This window comes from Pleurodeles waltl, chromosome 7 (assembly GCF_031143425.1).
Source record: "Pleurodeles waltl isolate 20211129_DDA chromosome 7, aPleWal1.hap1.20221129, whole genome shotgun sequence".
Taxonomy (NCBI): Eukaryota; Metazoa; Chordata; class Amphibia; order Caudata; family Salamandridae; genus Pleurodeles; species Pleurodeles waltl.
Genome location: NC_090446.1, coordinates 1,527,340,455 through 1,527,362,384, shown reverse-complemented (window position 1 = coordinate 1,527,362,384; position 21,930 = coordinate 1,527,340,455). Strand labels below are relative to the sequence as shown.

Here is a 21,930-nt window from a genome sequence, read left to right as displayed (position 1 = left end):
GAGGCCTTCAAGGGTTCCTGAGTCCTCTGCTCTGTGCTCTCCAAATTTGATGGGCTCTTTCAGTATCCAAACCCAGCCATTGCTACTTCTATCCTCATAGAGAAGAAGATCAGATCTGCCCATGTGCTCCAGGACGTTTAGTGAAAGATTAGATCTGCCCATTTGGTCCAGATCTTATAATGAAAGACCAGACCTACCCATGTGCTCCAGATATTATAGTGAAAAGTCAGATCTGCCCATGTGCTCCAGAACTTATTACTGAAAGATCAGGTCTGCCCATGTGCTCCAGAACTTATAGTGAAATATCAGATCTGCACATGTGATTCAGAACTTACAGTGAAATATCAGATCTGCACATGTGGTCCAGATCCAAGACAGAAAGATCAGATCTGCTCATGTGGCCCAGATCCTAAAGTGAAATATCATATTGGCCCATGTGGTCCACATTTTATAATGAATCATCCTTTAGTAAAATATCAGATCTGCACACGTGATTCAGATCCTGCAGTGAAAGATCAAATCTTCCCATGTGCTCAAGATCTTAAAGTGAAAACTTGGATGTACTATGAGGTCCAGATCCTATAGTGAAAAATTGGATCTACCTATGTGCTGCACATCTTATAGTGAAAGATCAGATGAGCCTATGTGGTCCAGCATTTATGGTGAGAGATCAGATCTACTCAGGTGGTTAATACCTTATAATGTTCAGATCTGCTGACATGGACCAGATTCTATAGCGCAAAACATTCTTTTGGTGTATTTTTGCAAACTCCCCAAAATAATAAAGAGATGTGCCTTCTTGGGCTGAAATCCATGATAGCTTGGTGGTGATAGGCCATATTATTACTGGTAAAATCACTCCTCTTCAAATGGTGAACATAGCAAGACTGAACTTATAGGAATAGTGTATCAGTAACCTATACCCTGGCATTCAACCCTTCCAGACTAAGGGGGTCATTCTGACCCCGGCGGTCTAAGACCGCCGGGGCCAGGGTCGGCGGGAGCACCGCCGACAGGCCGGCGGTGCCCCGCAGGGCATTCTGACCGCGGCGCTTCGGCCGCGGTCAGAAGAGGCAAACCGGCGGTCTCCCGCCGGTTTACCGCTGCCCTTTGAATCCCCCATGGCGGCGCAGCTTGCTGCGCCGCCATGGGGGATTCTGACACCCCCTACCGCCATCCTGTTCCTGGCGGTTCGCCCGCCAGGAACAGGATGGCGGTAGGGGGTGCCGCGGGGCCCCTGGGGGCCCCTGCCGTGCCCATGCCAATGGCATGGGCACGGCAGGGGCCCCCGTAAGAGGGCCCCGCAAAGTATTTCAGTGTCTGCTAAGCAGACACTGAAATACGCGACGGGTGCAAACTGCACCCGTCGCACCCCTGCAACTCCGCCGGCTCAATTCTGAGCTGGCGTCCTCGTTGCAGGGGCATTTCCTCTGGGCCGGCGGGCGCTCTTTTGGAGAGCGCCCGCCGGCCCAGAGGAAATGTCTAAATGGCCGCCGCGGTCTTTTGACCGCGGTGCGGTCATTCAGCGGCAGTAGCTTGGCGGGCGGCTCCCGCCGCCCGCCAACATTAGAATCAGGCCCTAAGTGTCCAAAATTCATGTTAATTGCTTTTGCATAATTATACACAATTTAGTGAAAATCATGCAAAATGATGCTAAAAACAAATGGACTATATTTCAGCGTGAAATGCTTCCTCCCATCAATTTTTGACACATCAACTTATTTTATGCTAAAAAAAAAAAAAAAAATACCACAAATAATAGCTTCACACTTTCTGCTTCTGTTAGTTATTCCTGCACTTCCACACTTTAATTTCACTGTGAACAATGGGATGTGGAGTAATGGCGTGATTTCAGTAATTTTGCGCATCAAGCGTAGTGCTGGAATTCCTGAAAGTTACCTGAATTATACTATTATAACTTAAATTTCATTGTGGCCTATTCAAGGCTGCATCTTTCAGAGACACCTAAAGCTTTCTACAGACAGTGATTCTGGTGATTTCTGCTTCTTTATTGGAAAGATATTCAGAGTTCTTCAGTTAAGGATGTCTCTAAGGGAATGTAAGTTAGATGCCATCTTTCACCTGTGACCTAGTCACATATGCCACTGAATCCTCCTCTTCTTTTCTCCTTGTGGAGAAGTGTGGCTCAATGGTTAGAGCGGCAGACCCTGAAGCAGAGATCTGGCTCAAGACCAGGGTTCAAGTCCCGCTTCGGCAGGTCTTGGGCTCAATTCCCCTTGACCAGATAATTCTCGCCTCGGTGCCTAATCTAATTCATGGGTCCCACTCTGCAACTCTGGGCAATAGCTTGCTTAATCTCCACAACGGCCCCAACAGCGCTTGGATGCCTGGCTTCACCCTGTGGGTGCTCAGGAGTGGGCGCCTCACAAGGAAAAGCCAGGAGGGGTTCCATAGCGGTATGAGTACAGCGCCTTGAGACCCTAACGGGTGAGTAGTGCGCTATACAAGTGCTAATTTACATTTACATTTTCTCCAGGATAAGGCTCAACGGGGTCTTGTCAGGGCCTGCTGGCTCTTTTCTCATCCCTAGATTTGTGGGAGAGGAGTCCAGGTCACGGACTGCCCTTGGCAGATTTACTGCATCATGAAAGGGTCGCTGAACAGCTATCACTGCTAATGCAAACTCTCTCCTTCATTTACCCTCTGTATAACCTGTTCTTTCATGCTCTGCAACCTTCAGCTGTCCGCAGCACTGATGTTTGATGCTGTCCATGTGGTGGTGAATGCCGTGAGGGAGCTGAACCGCAGCCAGGAGATTGGGGTGAAGCAACTCTCCTGCACAACATCCCAGATCTGGCAGCACGGCACCAGCCTGATGAACTACCTACGCATGGTGAGAGCATGGCGAGGCATAAAGCGCGAGAGCTTTGGTCCGCCTCCTGTTGGAGCCTTGCAGATCCCCACTCTTTGCACTTGTTCTGGATAGTTGAGTGAATGTTACTCCTTTGGGTAAATGCTGCTCTTCATTTATCATCACTTAAATGAATGTCCAAGGATGATGTAACCTGGCATGCAGTCCCATGGTCGTATGTGGTATGACAGCCATACTTTGGTGGGTGCATCTGATAGGTGCATTGTAGGTTAGATTAGGATTTGTTGCAGAACTGAAACATGTAGTGTCAGGTTAGATACACACTCATGGCTCATGAATCCTGGAAGGAGAGTCCTCTAGAAGAACAGTTAGAGGACTTGTTTGCAGTAGCTGGTTGGACATTTAAAGCAGAGTATGCCAAGGTTCAAGGATAGACATTTCGATATTGTCATGTGCTAATGGAATTGCAGATGGACTGATGTATGCGCAAATTTTGGTGGATGACTCTTGCAGTGTTAGTGCATGGAAATTTGGAATATCAAATAGATCAAAATAGTTAATGAACCTGCTAGAGAGAATTTAAAACTGACACCTAAGTGAGTGACAGCTGAGTAAATGCTCTGGACCCCAGATGCTGCAACGGTTATCTGAGTGGATCAACAGGTCATAGATGAATACTGCTCAGAATTTGGTTAGAAGGAGTCCTAGATAGACTCTTGAGTGTTTATTATCAATGAGTTAATTGCAACTTATTAGTGAATGCTAGGTGCTCCTTTGGGTGGATACTGATTATATATGACTATTCATCAATGAATTCTGGATGTGCAGTAAGTTAAATGTTCATCGTCAGTGACTGATGGATGCACTATTGATCCTGTGTCTAGAATTGGTCAAATGTTCATTGTAGAAAAATTGTTACTTGAATATTTGGTGTATGGTTTGATTGCATATTCATTGTAGATGAGCTGTGATTTGATTACTATTACCTGTCTTTCCTGAATATACAGAGTGTTAAACACTCCTCTTAGAGGAGTCCAGGATGTGGTGATAGTTGCATCACCAATGTGTATGAGTTCTGGATTTACAGTCGGCTGATATTCTTGAATGATACTGGATGTGCAGATGATACAATGTTCTTCATCAACGAATACATGATGCATAGTTGGTGGCTGTTCAATAAAGGATGAATCCCGATGTTCACTGTTGTCGAGTCCTCTATGCACAACCGGTTAGTTGTTGATCAACAGTTAATACTTGACGTATAGGGCCAGATTTAAGAAAAGCGGCACTGCACCCGGTGCAGCCCCACTTTTCTTGCGCCTCTTAGTGCCCCCCCTAACAGCACCATGGCGGTAGTTAGGGAACTAGCATCAGAATTCTTTACGCAGGTTCGGAGCGGCGCAGGATTAGCGTAAATAATATTGATGCTTGTCCTGCAAAGCCCATTGAGGCCCATTGTAAACAGTGGTGTGCCTCCTTCTAATGCCTGCCCTGAGCAAGTGTTAAAAGTGCCGAAAAAAAGTGACGGAAAGGAATCTCTTAAATTTCTTTGTGCTATTTTTCCGGCAGCCCCTAATGGGGGAATGCCCCCTTTGCATTCATCATACCTGGCACAGGCATAATGTAGCACAAAGGATTACAAAGTCGCGCAATGCATGCATTGCACCACTTTGTAAATTTGGCGCAGCAATTTTGGCCTCTTTGGGCCACATTATCGTAAATCAATGACGCTAATATGGCGCAAGGTGGCCCTTACGTCTGCCCGATGGTTCTTTTGCTACCTCTCTCTCTCCATACATACATTTTCCACACTATACACGCTCCATTCTGATCGGTCTCCTTTCCTCTATGGACCCTTCCGATTATTGCTTTCCAGAATTGCTTCTCTTTCCATTTGTGTCACAACATGCTTACCCACTTGCCTTCTTGTCCTTGTTTTAACACAATTAAATATGCATTACTCTTTCACATGAGGTCCCCCTGAATATTTCTGTACCCTTCAATCTGTCTCCTGTTATTAAGACCTTTGCTGCTCATGCCTTTGACCGCCCTACATTTAATAACTTTCTCGCCCCCAAACAGGTAGAACATGATGGACTCACAGGAAGGGTGGAATTCAACAGCAAAGGACAGCGAACGAACTACACCCTTAGAATCTTGGAAAAATCGAAGGATGGCCATAGAGAGGTAAGGCAAAGATTACGGTCTGCCTTGTGTAGCGCCTTCGTCTTCATTCCAGTGCTGGTCTGTGCACTTTGTCTTGATTGGTTTCTGGGGTGTTATAGTTGGCGTGGTTGGAGGGAAGCTTAAAGTGCTTCCAGGTGACACTGTGAGTAATCAGACTATTTCGATCACACCTGAACCCTGATTATGATGTTTCGGGGCAATACTTTGGAAATTGCAGCATTACCGGCCACCATTGCTATCTTTTGTCAAAGTTCTTTTCTAAAGTTTCGGAATGGTATTTTCCCTTCCAGTGACTTCCTAAAGTGTCAGCTAGCATTGAAAGGCTTCCAGAGACATTTGCAGAAATCACCAGTGTTGTCAAAAAACTATTGGTAATTAAGACATTTATAATATTGATTCTGATTGAAAATTCAGTTCAAAGATGTTTTTTTTTCCACCTGGAAGCCTTCCTGCTTTAAAGAAACCTAAAGAGAGGAGAGAACGTTGATGAGGCCCCTTCCTTCTCTTTGTAATCAACTTGACTACATCCTTACCAATAGAAGTCTCAGATTCCAAGGAAAGGATGTGCATGGATAAGTGATCTCCCCTCCCTCCACAAGAGTTTATTTTTTACAGCAAGACTAGGGATTGAATGAACATGTAGACTGTGTTTCCATCTTACCTGGAGGTCGTGTAAGGTAAATAAGATAAGTTATGTGGTCTTTTACATACTGAGAGGGTAGGAGCTGGGGTGAAATGGTGGTGGTAGACTCAGGAAGTTCACCAGATAATAGAATCAAGTTGATTGTTCTTCATCCACACAGGTTGGGATCTGGTACTCAAACCGGACGTTGGCAATGAATGCAACCACGCTGAACCTCAACACCTCAGAAACCCTGGAGAACAAGACGCTGGTCATCACCACCATCCTGGTGAGTCCCTCAAGTGTTCATTTAGCTGATGGTAGTCATCAGACTATGGAAAAGGTTGAAGGCTCCCAACTTCTCTTCTATATGATGTGCTGTGGAACACTGGCCTGTCAACACTTGGAGCATTTACACTTCAGCACTACATCTGGTTGTGATATAATTGTAATTGGATTTATATAGCTCAGGGGCCCACAAAGGATTAGTAGTGGATTAGTCTAGTGAAACAGGAGTTCATTTGAGCGGTGTCTGGTAGTCTGATTGAACAGGATAATGGAGGGATAGAAGAGGGAGGAGTGTAGAAAGTGTTATTTGGGAGATCATAGTAGTAAGATTAGGCTTGGGATGAGTAAAATGAGATGGAAGAGGGAAGGGTCTCTAGAAGTGGATTATCCTGCCACTGTGGGTGAGTAACCGTTACTCTGCACTGGAATACCAGGCATTACTCTTGCCAAATGCAGTAGTTTTTATTGTGTGTTCCAGTGTTAGCCGGGTGTTGGCAGCAGGTGACTTATAGTAACTAATGGTGATTGCTGGTGGTGAGTGACTGGTGATGACTGATTGTGGCAAATGGCTTATGGTGATCTGAGTGATTGCTAGAAGCAAGTGGCTTGTGGTGATTTCTGGTCAGAAGTTATTGTGGTAATTGGTGGCCACTGCTGGTTGTGCAGCACTGGTGTTGATTATTGCTGGTGATTCAACGTGACGTGGAGTGTATTATTACTATTTCCAAGTGCAGTATTTTGTGACAGAGCTCCTATATTTTGACACATCTTCTCTTTTTCACATTGTTCATTCCAGGAAAACCCATATGTCATGAGGAGAGGGAACTTCCAGCAGTATGAGGGTAATGAACAATATGAGGGCTTCTGCGTGGAGATGCTGAAGGAACTATCAGATATCCTGAAGTTCCACTATCACATCAAACTAGTGGACGATGCCCTTTATGGGGCCCCGGAGGCCAATGGATCTTGGACAGGCATGGTCGGGGAGCTCATCAACCGGGTATGCATCTCTGTCCCATACCAGGGCAAGCAAATCTATGTTGTCAACTTCAGAAAATTAGACATGCTGTGTTGGTGGATTCAGATATGTGAATCTATGTTGTTTGTCTCAGATAAATGGACTCAGCCTCTATGACTATGACTATGTTCTGAGTTTAGTTCCAAACACGCACAAAGGGATTGTACATATGTCTTATGAACCTGCAATATGCACACATTGCTTGTGAATCAATGCTGGGTGTACAAAGGGTGCGTGAGTCAATTTTGTACGTTCCAAGTTAGTTGCAGGTCAGCTCACATGTTATCAGCACAGTTGTATTGGTCAAGAAATGTGTTTCACATCTGGTTTATGTGTCTCAGATAATGACATTGTTTGGGAGTCAATGTTGTGAATTTCAGACAATCTTACTGGGAGCATTTGTCAATGCTATGAATCTCAAAAAGCTCACAACATCTACACATCAGTGTTTTATCAATGCCAGAAAGGTCCTGGTGGCATGTGAGTTTCTGTTTTGGAGTTGAGATGAGTACAGCTAAGATCTGTAAGTGGCATGTAAGCACAAGGTACTTGTCAGCTTATGTGGTTACAGTACAATGTTTACTCATTCATGCCTTGTAAGTTGCAGAAAGTCATACAGTGTTTGAGAGTCTATGTCCTAAAAAGGCTCCCTTGCTAGGTGAGTCTGCTGTGCATTTCTTCTTGAGCTCTGACAGCCTCTAATATGATCACAGACTGAATGAGTGTCTTCAGGCTTAAATGCATACAGCTTGGGAGCCTCGGAAAAGTGTCTGAAAAGTCTCTTAGAGCCAAAGATAATTTCCCAGAGTTGGAGCACCTGTAGAGAATCTCCAATCTGTCTCTTTAGAGTCGTAAAAAGCCCACCGAGTTATTGAGTTTCTAACGAATCACAATTAAAATCCATTTAAATGAACCTCAAGAGAGTTTTAATTGTGCTCACCAAATTTCTCATTCTCACTGTTTTTGATTAATTCCGTTTCTCTGACTCTCTTATGGGTCTTCCATAAGCTCAAGGCATCTGTGAAACTCTAGAGAGTCTCTAATAAATAAAGTTTGTGAACATTGTTAAAGTTTTGTTAAGCTTACAAAGATGGTGACTTTCAAGAGAGTCTCTGACATACTGGTGCTCACAGAGTTGGTGAGTCTCTAGGACTATCACAGTTTCTCTGAGTCATTGAAAAGCTCACAGAGTTGGCAAGTCTCTAGGCATATTTCATGAATTCACAGTTTCTGTGAGACTTTGATAAGCTCACAGAGTTTTGGAGTCTCTAGGATTATCCAATGAATTCAGTTTCTGTGAGTCTTTGATGAGCTCAGAGTTTGGGAGTCTCTAGGAATAGATCATGAATTCACAGACTTTCCAAATCTTTGATCAACTCACAGATTTGGTGAGTCTCTAGGAATATCTCACGAATTCACAGATTCTCTGAGTCTTTGATAAGTTCACAGAGTTGGTGGGTCTCTACGAACATCTAATTAATTCACCGTTTCTCTGAGTCTTTGGTAAGCTCTCAGAGTTGGTGAGTCTCTTGCAATATCTCATGAATTCCACAATTTCTCTGTTTCTTTGATAAGCTCACAGTGTATGGGAGTGTCAAGGAAGCCCCAGTTAAATTCATTTTTAATGAAATTCATGTTGGTTCTAGGCCTCCTCAACCAATGGGTGGTTCTCCAAGGAGTCATACATAATCTTGCAGTTTGAATGAATCTCTTAGAGTTTTCAGAAAGCTCACATAGTTGGACACATTCAGTGGTTGTGTGTTTTTCTTGATTGCTTTAGTTGTACTCCTAAAAGAGTTAACACAATATTGGATGTCTCTGAAATTCTTGAGACTCTCACATGGTTAGCAAGGTTCTGTTGTGAATTTTCTACTAATCTTAGTGGTGCACACCTTTTTCTGAATTTCTTGATTGTCTTGGATAAAACTGGTAAGTCCCTTTTCCAGGATTTGTTAAATATTCACTGGTTACTACATCTAGCTTCTGGCTTTCACTAGAGTGTCCATTAAGATCACAGAGACAGTGACTCTTGAGAGCGTCAAGGTGTTCAAGGTGACTCTCTTGAGAGTGTCAAGGTGAAAGTGTTTGAAAAGAAGGGAGTCAGTCTTACAGTTATTAACTTTTTTGAGAATTTCAAAGAAGGTCACACAATTAGTGAGCCTCTTCAGAGAATTCCATAAGGTCATAGAATAAACAGGTTTATGTTCTGAGTGTTGTGTGTTTCTTCTTTTTGTCTGTTCTAGAAAGCAGACCTGGCTGTGGCAGCCTTTACCATCACTGCAGAGCGGGAGAAGGTGATCGACTTCTCAAAACCCTTCATGACCCTTGGAATCAGCATCCTCTACCGCGTGCACATGGTATGTTCTAAGATAACAAATCTTCTCTTAGCATTGTGTCTGCTGTGTCCATTTGCAATAACACCCTAAAAAGGGGTAAACAGTACACACTGTGTCAGCAGCTCCCTGATAACACTGCATATGTTCAATCAATCGATCAGGAATTAGTAAAGCGCACTACTCACCCGTGAGGGTGTCAAGGCGCTGAGGGGGGGAGAAAGGAGGGGGAGGTGCTGCTACTGCTCGAACAGCCAGGTCTTGAGAAGTTTCCTGAAAGTAAGGAGGTCTTTGGTCTGGCGCAGGTGGGTGGGAAGAGTGTTCCATGTTTTGACGGCGAGGTGCTAGAATGATCTACCGCCGGTTGCAGTGCTGCGGACTCGTGGGACGGTTGCCAGGTCGGCGAAGCGGAGATGCCAGATCGAGGTGTAGAAGGAGAGTCGCCTGCTGAGGTATTCTGGGATATATTGTATCCAAGGTTAGTGACTTAGGGCCTTAGATCTTAGTGGAGGAGAATACTCCTTCACAAACATGACCGATAGCCTGTCGGCCGGATTATGATCCCATTATATTCTATTGAGATTGTAATACGGTGTGTGGGATATCCTTCACATTTGTGACAGCATATTCCATCCTTCGAGATCTGAATCAGGCAGTTTATCTTCATAGAGCCCATGGTACATCCCCCTCCACCGATGACTCATTTCACTCTGTTTCAGTGGAATCCATGTTAGTGACTCCCTAAACAGTGTCCGTGTCTAATCTGCTGTCAGTGATTTCCTTCCCTAATCTTAAAGTGATCCCAGGACGTATGTCCTGTGGTCATGTGGTGATGATGTCTGCTGGTCCTGCTCCTTCAGAGTCTGTGTGGGATTTAGTCTGACAGATTCAGATCAGACGGGATTCGCTCAGGTTTAGAGGTCGCCATATTCTTGACATTATTGGCTGCTGAAGGATCATGGTTCCTGGTAAGGTTTGAGTTTAAGCTAGTAAGGATGAGGCCACTGCAGCTTGTCGCTAGTCTGAGGAAAGACCTCAGGAGGAGAGTGGACACTGTGTAAGGCTTCAGAGCAGGACTAGGTATTTCTGAGTCAGGGTTTTGAAATGGATCATTACTTATATGTGATTAAAATTCACTTATTTCTGAACAGTTAAAAAAATATTAGAGATTACGAAAGAACTTATGCAAAGCGTTACTAAAGCAAAAGAGAGTAACCTGGAAAGCCGACTATGAACTGCAGGCACAGGGCCTTCTTACCTATAAATGATCAAACTTGATGGAACTTACATGACCATTAGATAGAGTCATGTACACCATGGTTGAACTCATATTGAAAACTATTTGATCTAAAGATTACATTATGACTCACAGTACTGTTGGAGCAAGACAAGTAGTGTTTGGCTTCTAGTACGAGTGAGCGCCTTCCAGAGAGAGAACAACACTTGATTTCAAAGGACTTGTGGCATGCTGCACTGTTGGATTACAACAGACCTGTAATGTGAATAAACACTGCATTACACGGGACAGAAAAACGTGTAATCCCAAAATGATACTTCACTGTCGAATGTGAGACGGACAGTCAAGGGTAGACACAGCCAATCACTCAGCCATTGAAGCACTCAGTCACTCACTTACCTCTACAGCTACTGACAAAACCAATCACTCACACATAGAACTACTCAAACATCCATTTGTTTACCCAGGCAGCTACAGATAAACTCACTCACTCAGTAAAACAACTACTGATACATCCAGTCACCCGACTGTACACCACTCACACAAGCGCTCACATAAAAATGTAGATACTCACATGTCCACTCCGATGGCATACGTTACAAATACTAACACTGTTCAGTAGTAGTGGAAGAATACTAATTGAACCTATGTAATAGCTTAGTACGTATCTTTAACTCTCATAAACGTTTTTTACACACTTACACAGTTTAGATGATGTCATCAGTGATGTAATTTGAGATGTCATCAGTGATGTCACTGACCACGTCATGAGTGTATAATATGTGAGGTCATAAGCAGTGCTTTGCGAGGGCGTAAGTTATAGTTAGGGCTTGTTCATATAACTACTGAATTTCTACGGTTTTGTGCGAGTAAATTCAGTACTTAACTAAAATGTCCCTGTAATCTGTTTTTTTTTTAAGCGAATATATTATATTAATAATACTCTGTTGTTCTGCTCATCCCTAAATTCACCAGACAGTGCCACCTTGTGCCAGACAGTCACAAGCGCTGGTGTTGACAATTAAGTGTCGGTGGCGAGCACCGGGAACCACCGGCACAAATTAAGCCCTGATGGTTGCAGTGTGTAAAGTGCATTATTTTAACCCTGTATTTGGTAGTGTAGCTTCATTAGTGTGTTTGGGGTATGATACTCCCCAAATAAATGAATTATTGTCCTCGTAGTTGGGTCAGGGGACTCTGTGCTATTATTACATATGAGTGCAGCTTTAAATACTTGAGTTCAGGATGTGCGCTGTACAAACACCGTTTGTGTTTGATTTAATAGACTGTAATGTTGCTCCATTTGTAATAAGAATCTAGGCCATGTTTACATGACCACTGATCTGCCTCTTAGTTCACTAATGGCATTCTCGGGGAAGGGGTGAGCCATGAATGTTTCTAAAAGCTATCTCTTTTTATGTAAATGTCTGTCTATGAAATAATATGATCTGATGTACAAAGGTGAAATGTTTCCGCATGTTAAAGAAATATACTTTTTTATATTTTGAGTAGATTGTATCATATTTGTACCTTATGCTTGATTCACGATCTACTTTCCAAGTGTTTTTAATAGCACAGCTCATGCACAAGCTGCTGGATCCAAGCAAGACCTGTGGCTCGGCTGTGGCTCACCATACCCTATTAATTTGCCTGTACGCCCTCCTGTGTTTGCAATTCACGCTTCCTAGATGTGGCCGTCAGTCACTTGATAAAGTGATTTGTAAAATGCAAGATTAGAAACATGGGGGCGTATTAATCATATTTTTGTGTTGTCGTTGCGCCATGCAAGGGGGCGCAAGGGCGATGCAAAACCTACAATGACATTTACCAAGCCACACAAGACCACCTTAGGCTGCCCTGCGTAGCTTGGTAATTGTGGAATAACGTAAAGCAGTGCAAGTCGCAGCGTTGCGTTACTCTGCCCTGGGAAGGCATTCCCAGCGTGGAGCATGGGTTTTCCTATGCATCCACCCATGGATTTTGGCGCGTTCCCAGATTTACCATTAGTGGTAGACCTGGGAATGCGTCAAAATGCAAAGCCTCCCGATGGGAGTCATAACGAAAATAAATATTCTTATTTGCAGTTTGTGCACCGGCGCAGGCAGAAAGCAGCAATACACTGTAAAATGTTAAATATGGCCCCTTCCTGTCCTCTCCCTACTGCCCGCTGCCTTCCAGGCAGTGCAGCCAGGTGGCATGCTGTGATGCATGAATGTTTGATATTTACTCCCCCTCCCTGTCTCCAGCACCTGGAGCCCAGCTCACTTACTCGATATGGCATCACTACCGTCAAGGCTTGTCGTGCAGAGGAGTGGGAGCAGTGAAAATACATTTAAAATAAGTGATCCCAGGGCAGGGACTCCAGGCTTCTGTGTTGTACATGACCGTATTCTTCAGTTCCCAGGGAGAACTATCGGGACCACCTAATGCAAACCAGCAGGGACACGGTTTCCCATGGAAAGAGTCCCACCGAGCCTTGGTCGTCAGACCCCGGCAGCCCACAGCTTTTTTAATTGGGAAATCTGATATTCACACCCCTGAATCTCACTGACCAAGCTTTGCCCCAGTGATATTTGATAGATTTGGTGCTTTATTTTAGTCAGCACAACTCAGGACCAGAAGAAGGCAAACCCTGCTCACTGTTTTCGCATTGTACTGCCTGACTATCGACCTCAAACTTTGAGAAATATTGGGTTTACTCACTGCAGTCACATAAAAGCAGGCCCTCGGTTCTTTGCTGACCATGCGCAGCTCATCATGAGCAGCTGCACTGACAGTGCAGAGTCTAATATTTATACATAGTACTCTGAATATCTGAACTCTGTAATCTGGAAAAAACTCTGCAATCAACATTTAAATATTACCTTTTTGCCACACTTGGGGCCTTGCTGCAGGATCCCTGGATTTCACCCCATTGATCCCACTCCTTGTAGTGCAGGGGCTAAGGATCAGGGATTACATTTGAAATCTTGAGAACCACTAAAAATGAAGAATTACTGGGGTGAACTGTATCTGTAATTCTCTTGGTAATTCCTCATTCTCCCCAAGAGTTTTACCTCAAGATTTTGTCTGCTTCTGGCAGCTGTAGTCGCTGGGTGGAACCTACCAGTGTGGTGAGGAACAATAGATGCTGGTCCCCCAAAACTGTGTGCCGCTGGCCCCCACCTGGCACCACCAGCTCACATTAAGCCTTCCTTGCCTCATCTCAACTGTTCCTCGAGGGACATGATTTCAGTGCATCACCCTCGAGTAAAAGTTGCTTTATTTGTTCTCAGTCAGTAGAAATGTCCCTACAAAGAGTTGTCCTTTTCAGACAGATTGAGGGATATAACCAGCATCTGAGTCCCCAGCAATGTGGGGGCACAAAGAACCACGAGATGCTCAAGTCTTTATACTGTGTAATTAAGCACTCTTCTCCTTGATAGCGCTTTGTTTTTTACCCACTCTACAGTCTTCGTGGCACATACTACTGTTGATTTACATTTTATTTAGTCTCTTTGTCCGTACCTGGCACTGCTCACTCAAACAGGGTCCCCGCTGCTTCTCTATTTTGCAATCCAACCATGAAATTGCTTGGCATCATGCGCTCTTGCCTCTAGGTTCTCCTTGTGGCATTCACTGCTGCCCCTTGGGGCGGTGAGGTGGGACATTCTCTTTCCTTGTGTCCAGTTTTTACCCTGCCCAGTTGGATGCTCTGATTTCAGCAGTGTATAGCAGATGCTTCATGTATGATTCATGTTGTCCAAGATGGCCACCTCCCCGTCTGCTCCTTGTGTGCTCAGGGGTGCGCAGAGACAGGTGGTCCGCTTTAAAACGAGGAAGGGGTGTCAATCTGTTGGGCCAGAAGGATGGGATAAGTAGACGTTGTTTATTATTTGGACACCCACCACTTGTACTTTCAGTCGACGCTGCAGTATCAATTATTATTCGATGCAAATCACCACCCTTCAAGATGGCCGCCTCAGCCATGAATCTCACTACCCATCCCTCTTTCTTGAAACATTTGTTCAGTGTTCCACCTCTCCACCCAAAGATGACCTCTGGTCTTGCTTGTACCTCACCCAGGCGCAACATGCAGAGTGGGTGGTGTTTGGTGCCACCTCAGGTGCCCTCCTTATGGCCCAAAAAGGGCTCTGAGTGTAAGTCATCCAACTGATACACTCTACCCCTGGGGCCCAGGCCTCACCTGCCACAGGTGGATCTGTTCATCACTGCCAGGTTGTGCCCTCCTTATGGCCCCAAAAGGCCTCATCTATCTGATACCCTCTGCCACTTGTGCCCAGGTCTCACCTGCCAATCATTACCTGCCACAGATGAATCTGTTCATCACTGCCAGGTTGCTGACTCCTTATGGTCCCAAAAGACCTCTGTGTGTAATTCATCCATCTGATACCCTCTGCCACTTGTGCCCAGGTCTCACCTGCCAATCATTACCTGCCACAGGTGGATCTGTTCATCACTGCCAGGTTGTGTACTCCTTATGGTCCCAAAAGACCTCTGTGTGTAATTCATCCATCTGATACCCTCTGCCACTTGTGCCCAGGTCTCACCTGCCAATCATTACCTGCCACAGGTGGATCTGTTCATCACTGCCAGGTTGTGCCCTCCTTATGGTCCCAAAGACCTCTGTGTGTAATTCATCCATCTGATACTCTCTGCCACTTGTGCCCAGGTCTCACCTGCCAATCATTTCCTGCCACAGGTGGATCTGTTCATCACTGCCAGATTGTGCCCTCCTTATGGCCCCAAAAGGCCTCATCTATCTGATACCCTCTGCCACTTGTGCCCAGGACTCACCTGCCAATCATCACCTGCCACTGGTGGATCTGTTTGTTCATCACTGCCAGGTTGTGCCCTCCTTATGGTCCCAAAAGACCTCTGTGTGTAATTCATCCATCTGATACCCTCTGCCACTTGTGCCCAGGTCTCACCTGCCATACATTACCTGCCACAGGTGGATCTGTTCATCACTGCCAGGTTGTGCCCTCCTTCTGGTCCCAAAAGACCTCTGTGTGTAACTCATCCATCTGATACCCTCTGCCACTTGTGCCCAGGTCTCACCTGCCAATCATTACCTGCCACAGGTGGATCTGTTCATCACTGCCAGGTTGTGCCCTCCTTATGGTCCCAAAAGACCTCTGTGTGTAACTCATCCATCTGATACCCTCTGCCACTTGTGCCCAGGTCTCACCTGCCAATCATTACCTGCCACAGGTGGATCTGTTCATCACTGCCAGGTTGTGCCCTCCTTATGGTCCCAAAAGACCTCTGTCTGTAACTCATCCATCTGATACCCTCTGCCACTTGTGCCCAGGTCTCACCTGCCAATCATTACCTGCCACAGGTGGATCTATTCATCACTGCCAGGGTGCACAGGTCACTCTCTTCCTTGTCAGCAGACCTGCCTACTCTCGCCAGCTCTTCAAGGCGAAGACCCAGGTGAACCCCGAAACACAGACGTGGCTACATTTGTTGTAGGCGTGGTAGGGAAGGACCTTCCTCTGGACAGGATTGTAGCCATCATGTCAGACTCAGGCAGCAATGTAGACTTTTAAACATCGTGTTTGTTTGCTCCACTTTCTATGTCTTGTCAGATGAATGTGCCCACGGCATTCTTCAATGATTAAAAACTTGCAAAAATGTTTTTCCTATAATTTATCTTATTCTCCATCTTGTCTGCATTCACTGGAGAGCAATTTGCAGAGACGATATCATCTGTGCAGGGGCCCCACAGTCTCTCCCAACTTTATTATTTCTATTTATGAGACAACCAATCGACCACTTTTTATTTTCAATGCTTGGCTGCTTTAATATTGTTTGAATTGTGAATCGATTTTAAACTTTCATTTAATGGTAACAGCACCGCCTATCAGAAACTAAAAACGTGTGTCCTTGTTTTCTGATGTTTGAGGCGCTGGCGACCAGGTCTGTGCTGCTGTCATCGTTTTTAGGTCTCACCTGCTTGCCTCCCCTTCATCACCCTCCCTTCGGTAGTGCTTGCCCTCCCATCATTGTTGCTTGCACCCCCTCCCTCTTCCATTGTTGTTGCTTGCACCCCCTCCCTCTCACATTGTTGTTGCTTGCACCCCCTCCCTCTCCCATCTTTGTTGCTTGCACCCCCTCCATCTCCCATTGTTGTTGCTTGCACCCCTCCCTCTCCCATCATTGTTGCTTGCACCCCCTCCCTCTCCCATCATTGTTGCTTGCACCCCCTCCCTCTCCCATCATTGTTGCTTGCACCCCCTCCATCCCCCATTGTTGTTGCTTGCACCCCCTCCCTCTCCCATCATTGTTGCTGCACCCCCTCCCTCTCCTATCATTGTTGCTTGCACCCCCTCCCTCTCCTATCATTGTTGCTTGCACCCCCTCCCTCTCCCATTGTTGTTGCTTACACCCCCTTCCTCTCCCATTGTTGTTGCTTGCACCCCCTCCCTCTCCCATCATTGTGCCTTGCACCCCCTCCCTCTCCTATCATTGTTGCTTTCACCCCCTCCCTCTCCCATTGTTGTTGCTTGCACCCCCTCCCTCTCCCATTGTTGTTGCTTGCACCCCCTCCCTCTCCCAACATTGTGCCTTGCACCCGTTCCCTCTCCTATCATTGTTACTTGCACCCCCTCCCTCTCCTATCATTGTTACTTGCACCCCCTCCCTCTCCTATCATTGTTGCTAGCACCCCCTCCCTTACCCATCATTGTTGCTTGCACCCCCTCCCTCTCCCATTGTTGTTGCTTGCACCGCCTCCCTCTCCCATCATTGTTGCTTGCACCCCCTCCCTCTCCCATCATTGTTGCTTGCACCCCCTCCCTCTCCCATCATTGTTGCTTGCACCCCCTCCCTCTCCCATCATTGTTGCTTGCACCCCCTCCCTCTCCCATTGTTGTTGCTTGCACCCCCTCCCTCTCCTATCATTGTTGCTTGCCCCCCTCCCTCTCCCATTGTTGGTGCTTGCCCTCCCTCCCTCTCCCATCGTTGTTGCTTGCACCCCCTCCCTCTCCCATCATTGTTGCTTGCACCCCTCCCTCTCCCATTGTTGTTGCTTGCACCCCCTCCCTCTCCCATCATTGTTGCTTCCACCCCTCTTTCTCCCATTGTTGTTGCTTGCACCCCCTCCCTCTCCCATTGTTGTTGCTTGCACCCCCTCTCTCACCTATTGTTGTTGCTTGCACCCCCTCCCTCTCCCATTGTTGTTGCTTGCACCCCCTCCCTCTCCTATCATTGTTGCTTGCCCCCCTCCCTCTCCCATTGTTGGTGCTTGCCCCCCCTCCCTCTCCCATCGTTGTTGCTTGCACCCCCTCCCTCTCCCATCATTGTTGCTTGCACCCCTCCCTCTCCCATTGTTGTTGCTTGCACCCCCTCCCTCTCCCATCATTGTTGCTTGCACCCCTCCCTCTCCCATTGTTGTTGCTTGCACCCCCTCCCTCTCCCATTGTTGTTGCTTGCACCCCCTCTCTCACCTATTGTTGTTGCTTGCCTCCCATGCTGCGTCATCTGCTTGCCCTCCTGTTCTTCCTGTTCGCAACCCCTACCATCGTTTTCCCCACCCCTCCACCATTTCCCATCATTGTTGCTTGCACCCCCTCTCTCTCCCATCATTATTGCTTGCCCTGCAGTTCTGGTTGTTTGTCTCCCCACCTACTCCCATCACTGTTGCTTTCCCCCTCCCCCTTTTATTGTTACCGGCCCCTCCCTTCCACCAGAAAAAAAGATCTATGATGCTGCCAGCGATAGTAGAACATGGCTAAAATACATTCAGAAAGCCAACAGCTCGCATAGGCGAGACCTTTTGGCTTTGCCGGTGCTTGTTTTTCATTGGCCCCCTTCAACTGCCTTTCCTCCTTGACATGAAACTCCTCTCTTCTTTCTGCCTAAGAGGCTGTTGGCACCTGCTAGGAACACAGTCACAATGCCTGGCACGTTTGACCCCGCCATCACTTCCTCCCATGAACCTTACCCTTACTCACCCGCCTCTGTTTCTGTAAACAAATGCACTTGTTACCCAGAACGACTGACTGACGACCTCTCTGCAGTTTCTTATATTGCCCAGTCTGAGTGAATGATGCGCTCCTGAGTGGACCCCTAAGACCACGTACCATGGCAGTTGTATTCAGTCCACTCCCGGGGTTTCTTCTCCGCCACTCCTGGGTGGCCTCCGAAGACTATGTACCATGGCCGGTTGTCTTTTGTCCACTCCCTGGGTATCTTCTCCGCCACTCCTGGGTGGCCTCCTAAGACCACGTACCATGGCCGATTGTATTCTGTCCAGTCCCTGGGTTCCTTTTCCGCCACTCCTGGGTGGCCTCCTAAGACTACGTATCATGGCCGATTGTATTCTTTCTACTCCCAGGGTTTCTTCTCCGCCACTCCTGGGTGGCCTCCTAAGACCACGTACCATGGGCGGTTGTATTGTGTCCAGTCCCGTGGTTTCTTCTCCGCCACTCCTGGGTGGCCTCCTAAGACCATGTACCATGGGCGGTTGTATTCTGTCCAGTCCCTGGGTTTCTTCTTCGCCACTCCTGGGTGGCCTCCTAAGACCACGTACCATGGGCGGTTGTATTCTGTCCAGTCCCTGGGTTTCTTCTCCGCTACTCCTGGGTGGCCTCCTAAGACCACGTACCATGGGCGGTTGTATTCTGTCCAGTCCTTGGGTTTCTTCTCCGCCACTCCTGGGTGGCCTCTTAAGACCACGTACCATGGGCGGTTGTATTGTGTCCAGTCCCGTGGTTTCTTCTCCGCCACTCCTGGGTGGCCTCCTAAGACCACGTACCATGGGCGGTTGTATTCTGTCCAGTCCCTGGGTTTCTTCTCCGCTACTCCTGGGTGGCCTTCTAAGACCACGTACCATGGCTGGTTGTATTCTGTCCAGTCCCGGGGTTTCTTCTTCGCCACTCCTGGGTGGCCTCCTAAGACCACGTACCATGGGCGGTTGTATTCTGTCCAGTCCCGTGGTTTCTTCTTCGCCACTCCTGGGTGGCCTCCTAAGACCACGTACCATGGGCGGTTGTATTCTGTCCAGTCCCTGGGTTTCTTCTCCGCTACTCCTGGGTGGCCTCCTAAGACCACGTACCATGGGCGGTTGTATTCTGTCCAGTCCCGTGGTTTCTTCTTCGCCACTCCTGGGTGGCCTCCTAAGACCACGTACCATGGGCGGTTGTATTCTGTCCAGTCCTTGGGTTTCTTCTCCGCCACTCCTGGGTGGCCTCCTAAGACCACGTACCATGGGCGGTTGTATTGTGTCCAGTCCCGTGGTTTCTTCTCCGCCACTCCTGGGTGGCCTCCTAAGACCACGTACCATGGGCGGTTGTATTCTGTCCAGTCCCTGGGTTTCTTCTCCGCTACTCCTGGGTGGCCTTCTAAGACCACGTACCATGGCTGGTTGTATTCTGTCCAGTCCCGGGGTTTCTTCTTCGCCACTCCTGGGTGGCCTCCTAAGACCACGTACCATGGGCGGTTGTATTCTGTCCAGTCCCGTGGTTTCTTCTTCGCCACTCCTGGGTGGCCTCCTAAGACCACGTACCATGGGCGGTTGTATTCTGTCCAGTCCCTGGGTTTCTTCTCCGCTAGTCCTGGGTGGCCTCCTAAGACCACGTACCATGGGCGGTTGTATTCTGTCCAGTCCCGTGGTTTCTTCTTCGCCACTCCTGGGTGGCCTCCTAAGACCACGTACCATGGGCGGTTGTATTCTGTCCAGTCCTTGGGTTTCTTCTCCGCCACTCCTGGGTGGCCTCCTAAGACCACGTACCATGGGCGGTTGTATTGTGTCCAGTCCCGTGGTTTCTTCTCCGCCACTCCTGGGTGGCCTCCTAAGACCACGTACCATGGGCGGTTGTATTCTGTCCAGTCCCTGGGTTTCTTCTCCGCTACTCCTGGGTGGCCTTCTAAGACCACGTACCATGGCTGGTTGTATTCTGTCCAGTCCCGGGGTTTCTTCTTCGCCACTCCTGGGTGGCCTCCTAAGACCACGTACCATGGGCGGTTGTATTCTGTCCAGTCCCGTGGTTTCTTCTTCGCCACTCCTGGGTGGCCTCCTAAGACCACGTACCATGGGCGGTTGTATTCTGTCCAGTCCTTGGGTTTCTTCTCCGCCACTCCTGGGTGGCCTCCTAAGACCACGTACCATGGGCGGTTGTATTCTGTCCAGTCCCTGGGTTTCTTCTCCGCCACTCCTGGGTGGCCTCCTAAGACCACGTACCATGGCTGGTTATCTTTTGTCCAGTCCCTGGGTTTCTTCTCTGTCACTCCTGGGTGGCCTCCTAAGACCACGTACCATGGGCGGTTGTATTCTGTCCAGTCCCGTGGTTTCTTCTTCGCCACTCCTGGGTGGCCTCCTAAGACCACGTACCATGGGCGGTTGTATTCTGTCCAGTCCTTGGGTTTCTTCTCCGCCACTCCTGGGTGGCCTCCTAAGACCATGTACCATGGCCGGTTGTATTCTGTCCAGTCCCTGGGTTTCTTCTCCGCCACTCCTGGGTGGCCTCCTAAGACCACGTACCATGGCCGGTTGTCTTTTGTCCAGTCCCTGGGTTTCTTCTCCGTCACTCCTGGGTGGCCTCCTAAGACCATGTACCATGGCCGGTTGTCTTTTGTCCACTCCCTGGGTTTCTTCTCCGCCACTCCTGGGTGGCCTCCTAAGACCACGTACCATGGGCGGTTGTATTCTGTCCAGTCCCTGGGTTTCTTCTCCGCTACTCCTGGGTGGCCTCCTAAGACCACGTACCATGGCCGGTTGTATTCTGTCCAGTCCCGGGGTTTCTTCTTCGCCACTCCTGGGTGGCCTCCTAAGACCACGTACCATGGGCGGTTGTATTCTGTCCAGTCCTTGGGTTTCTTCTCCGCCACTCCTGGGTGGCCTCCTAAGACCACGTACCATGGGCGGTTGTATTCTGTCCAGTCCCTGGGTTTCTTCTCCGCCACTCCTGGGTGGCCTCCTAAGACCACGTACCATGGGCGGTTGTATTCTGTCCAGTCCCTGGGTTTCTTCTCCGCCACTCCTTCGTCACTCCTGGGTAGAATCTGTGGAGCATGTACCAAGCCTGTCTATATAATGTACTGTTCCCTGCAGCCCTCCTTTCAGCGCCCACTGTTATCACATGCTCCTCTGATGCTCCTGTATCGGCGCTACACCATGTACTAGAGTTGATGCAAGATTACACTTTCCTTGATTTCTGGGCACTTTTCTAGACCATACTTTCCATGCGACTCATCTTTGTACATACGACATCCAAGCCCTGCCTGCATAGGGTGTGCATGATTCATACCTTCCGTCCACACACACAAGGAGCTAACACAAGTGTCCATGTATAAATCCTTCTCATTTCAGTTCACACAACAAACCACAATAGGAGCTCAACTCTGGTGTCACGCTAGACCACACCACCACCCAAAAAAGCCATCTTATTGACGTACCTTACCAAC

General features: G+C 47.6%; 1 protein-coding gene across 2 annotated transcripts in view; it reads left to right on the top strand.

Annotated features, from left to right (window-relative positions):
- GRIK5 (glutamate ionotropic receptor kainate type subunit 5) overlaps positions 1-21,930 on the top strand; it is a 994,397-nt gene that overhangs the window by 869,169 nt on the left and 103,298 nt on the right. For both annotated transcript variants that reach the window (XM_069201377.1, XM_069201378.1), the window contains 5 exons: positions 2,702-2,854; positions 4,916-5,020; positions 5,824-5,931; positions 6,727-6,930; positions 9,192-9,305. In XM_069201377.1, coding sequence (XP_069057478.1) covers positions 2,702-2,854; positions 4,916-5,020; positions 5,824-5,931; positions 6,727-6,930; positions 9,192-9,305 — 684 coding nt within the window. The remainder of the gene's footprint in view (positions 1-2,701; positions 2,855-4,915; positions 5,021-5,823; positions 5,932-6,726; positions 6,931-9,191; positions 9,306-21,930) is intronic.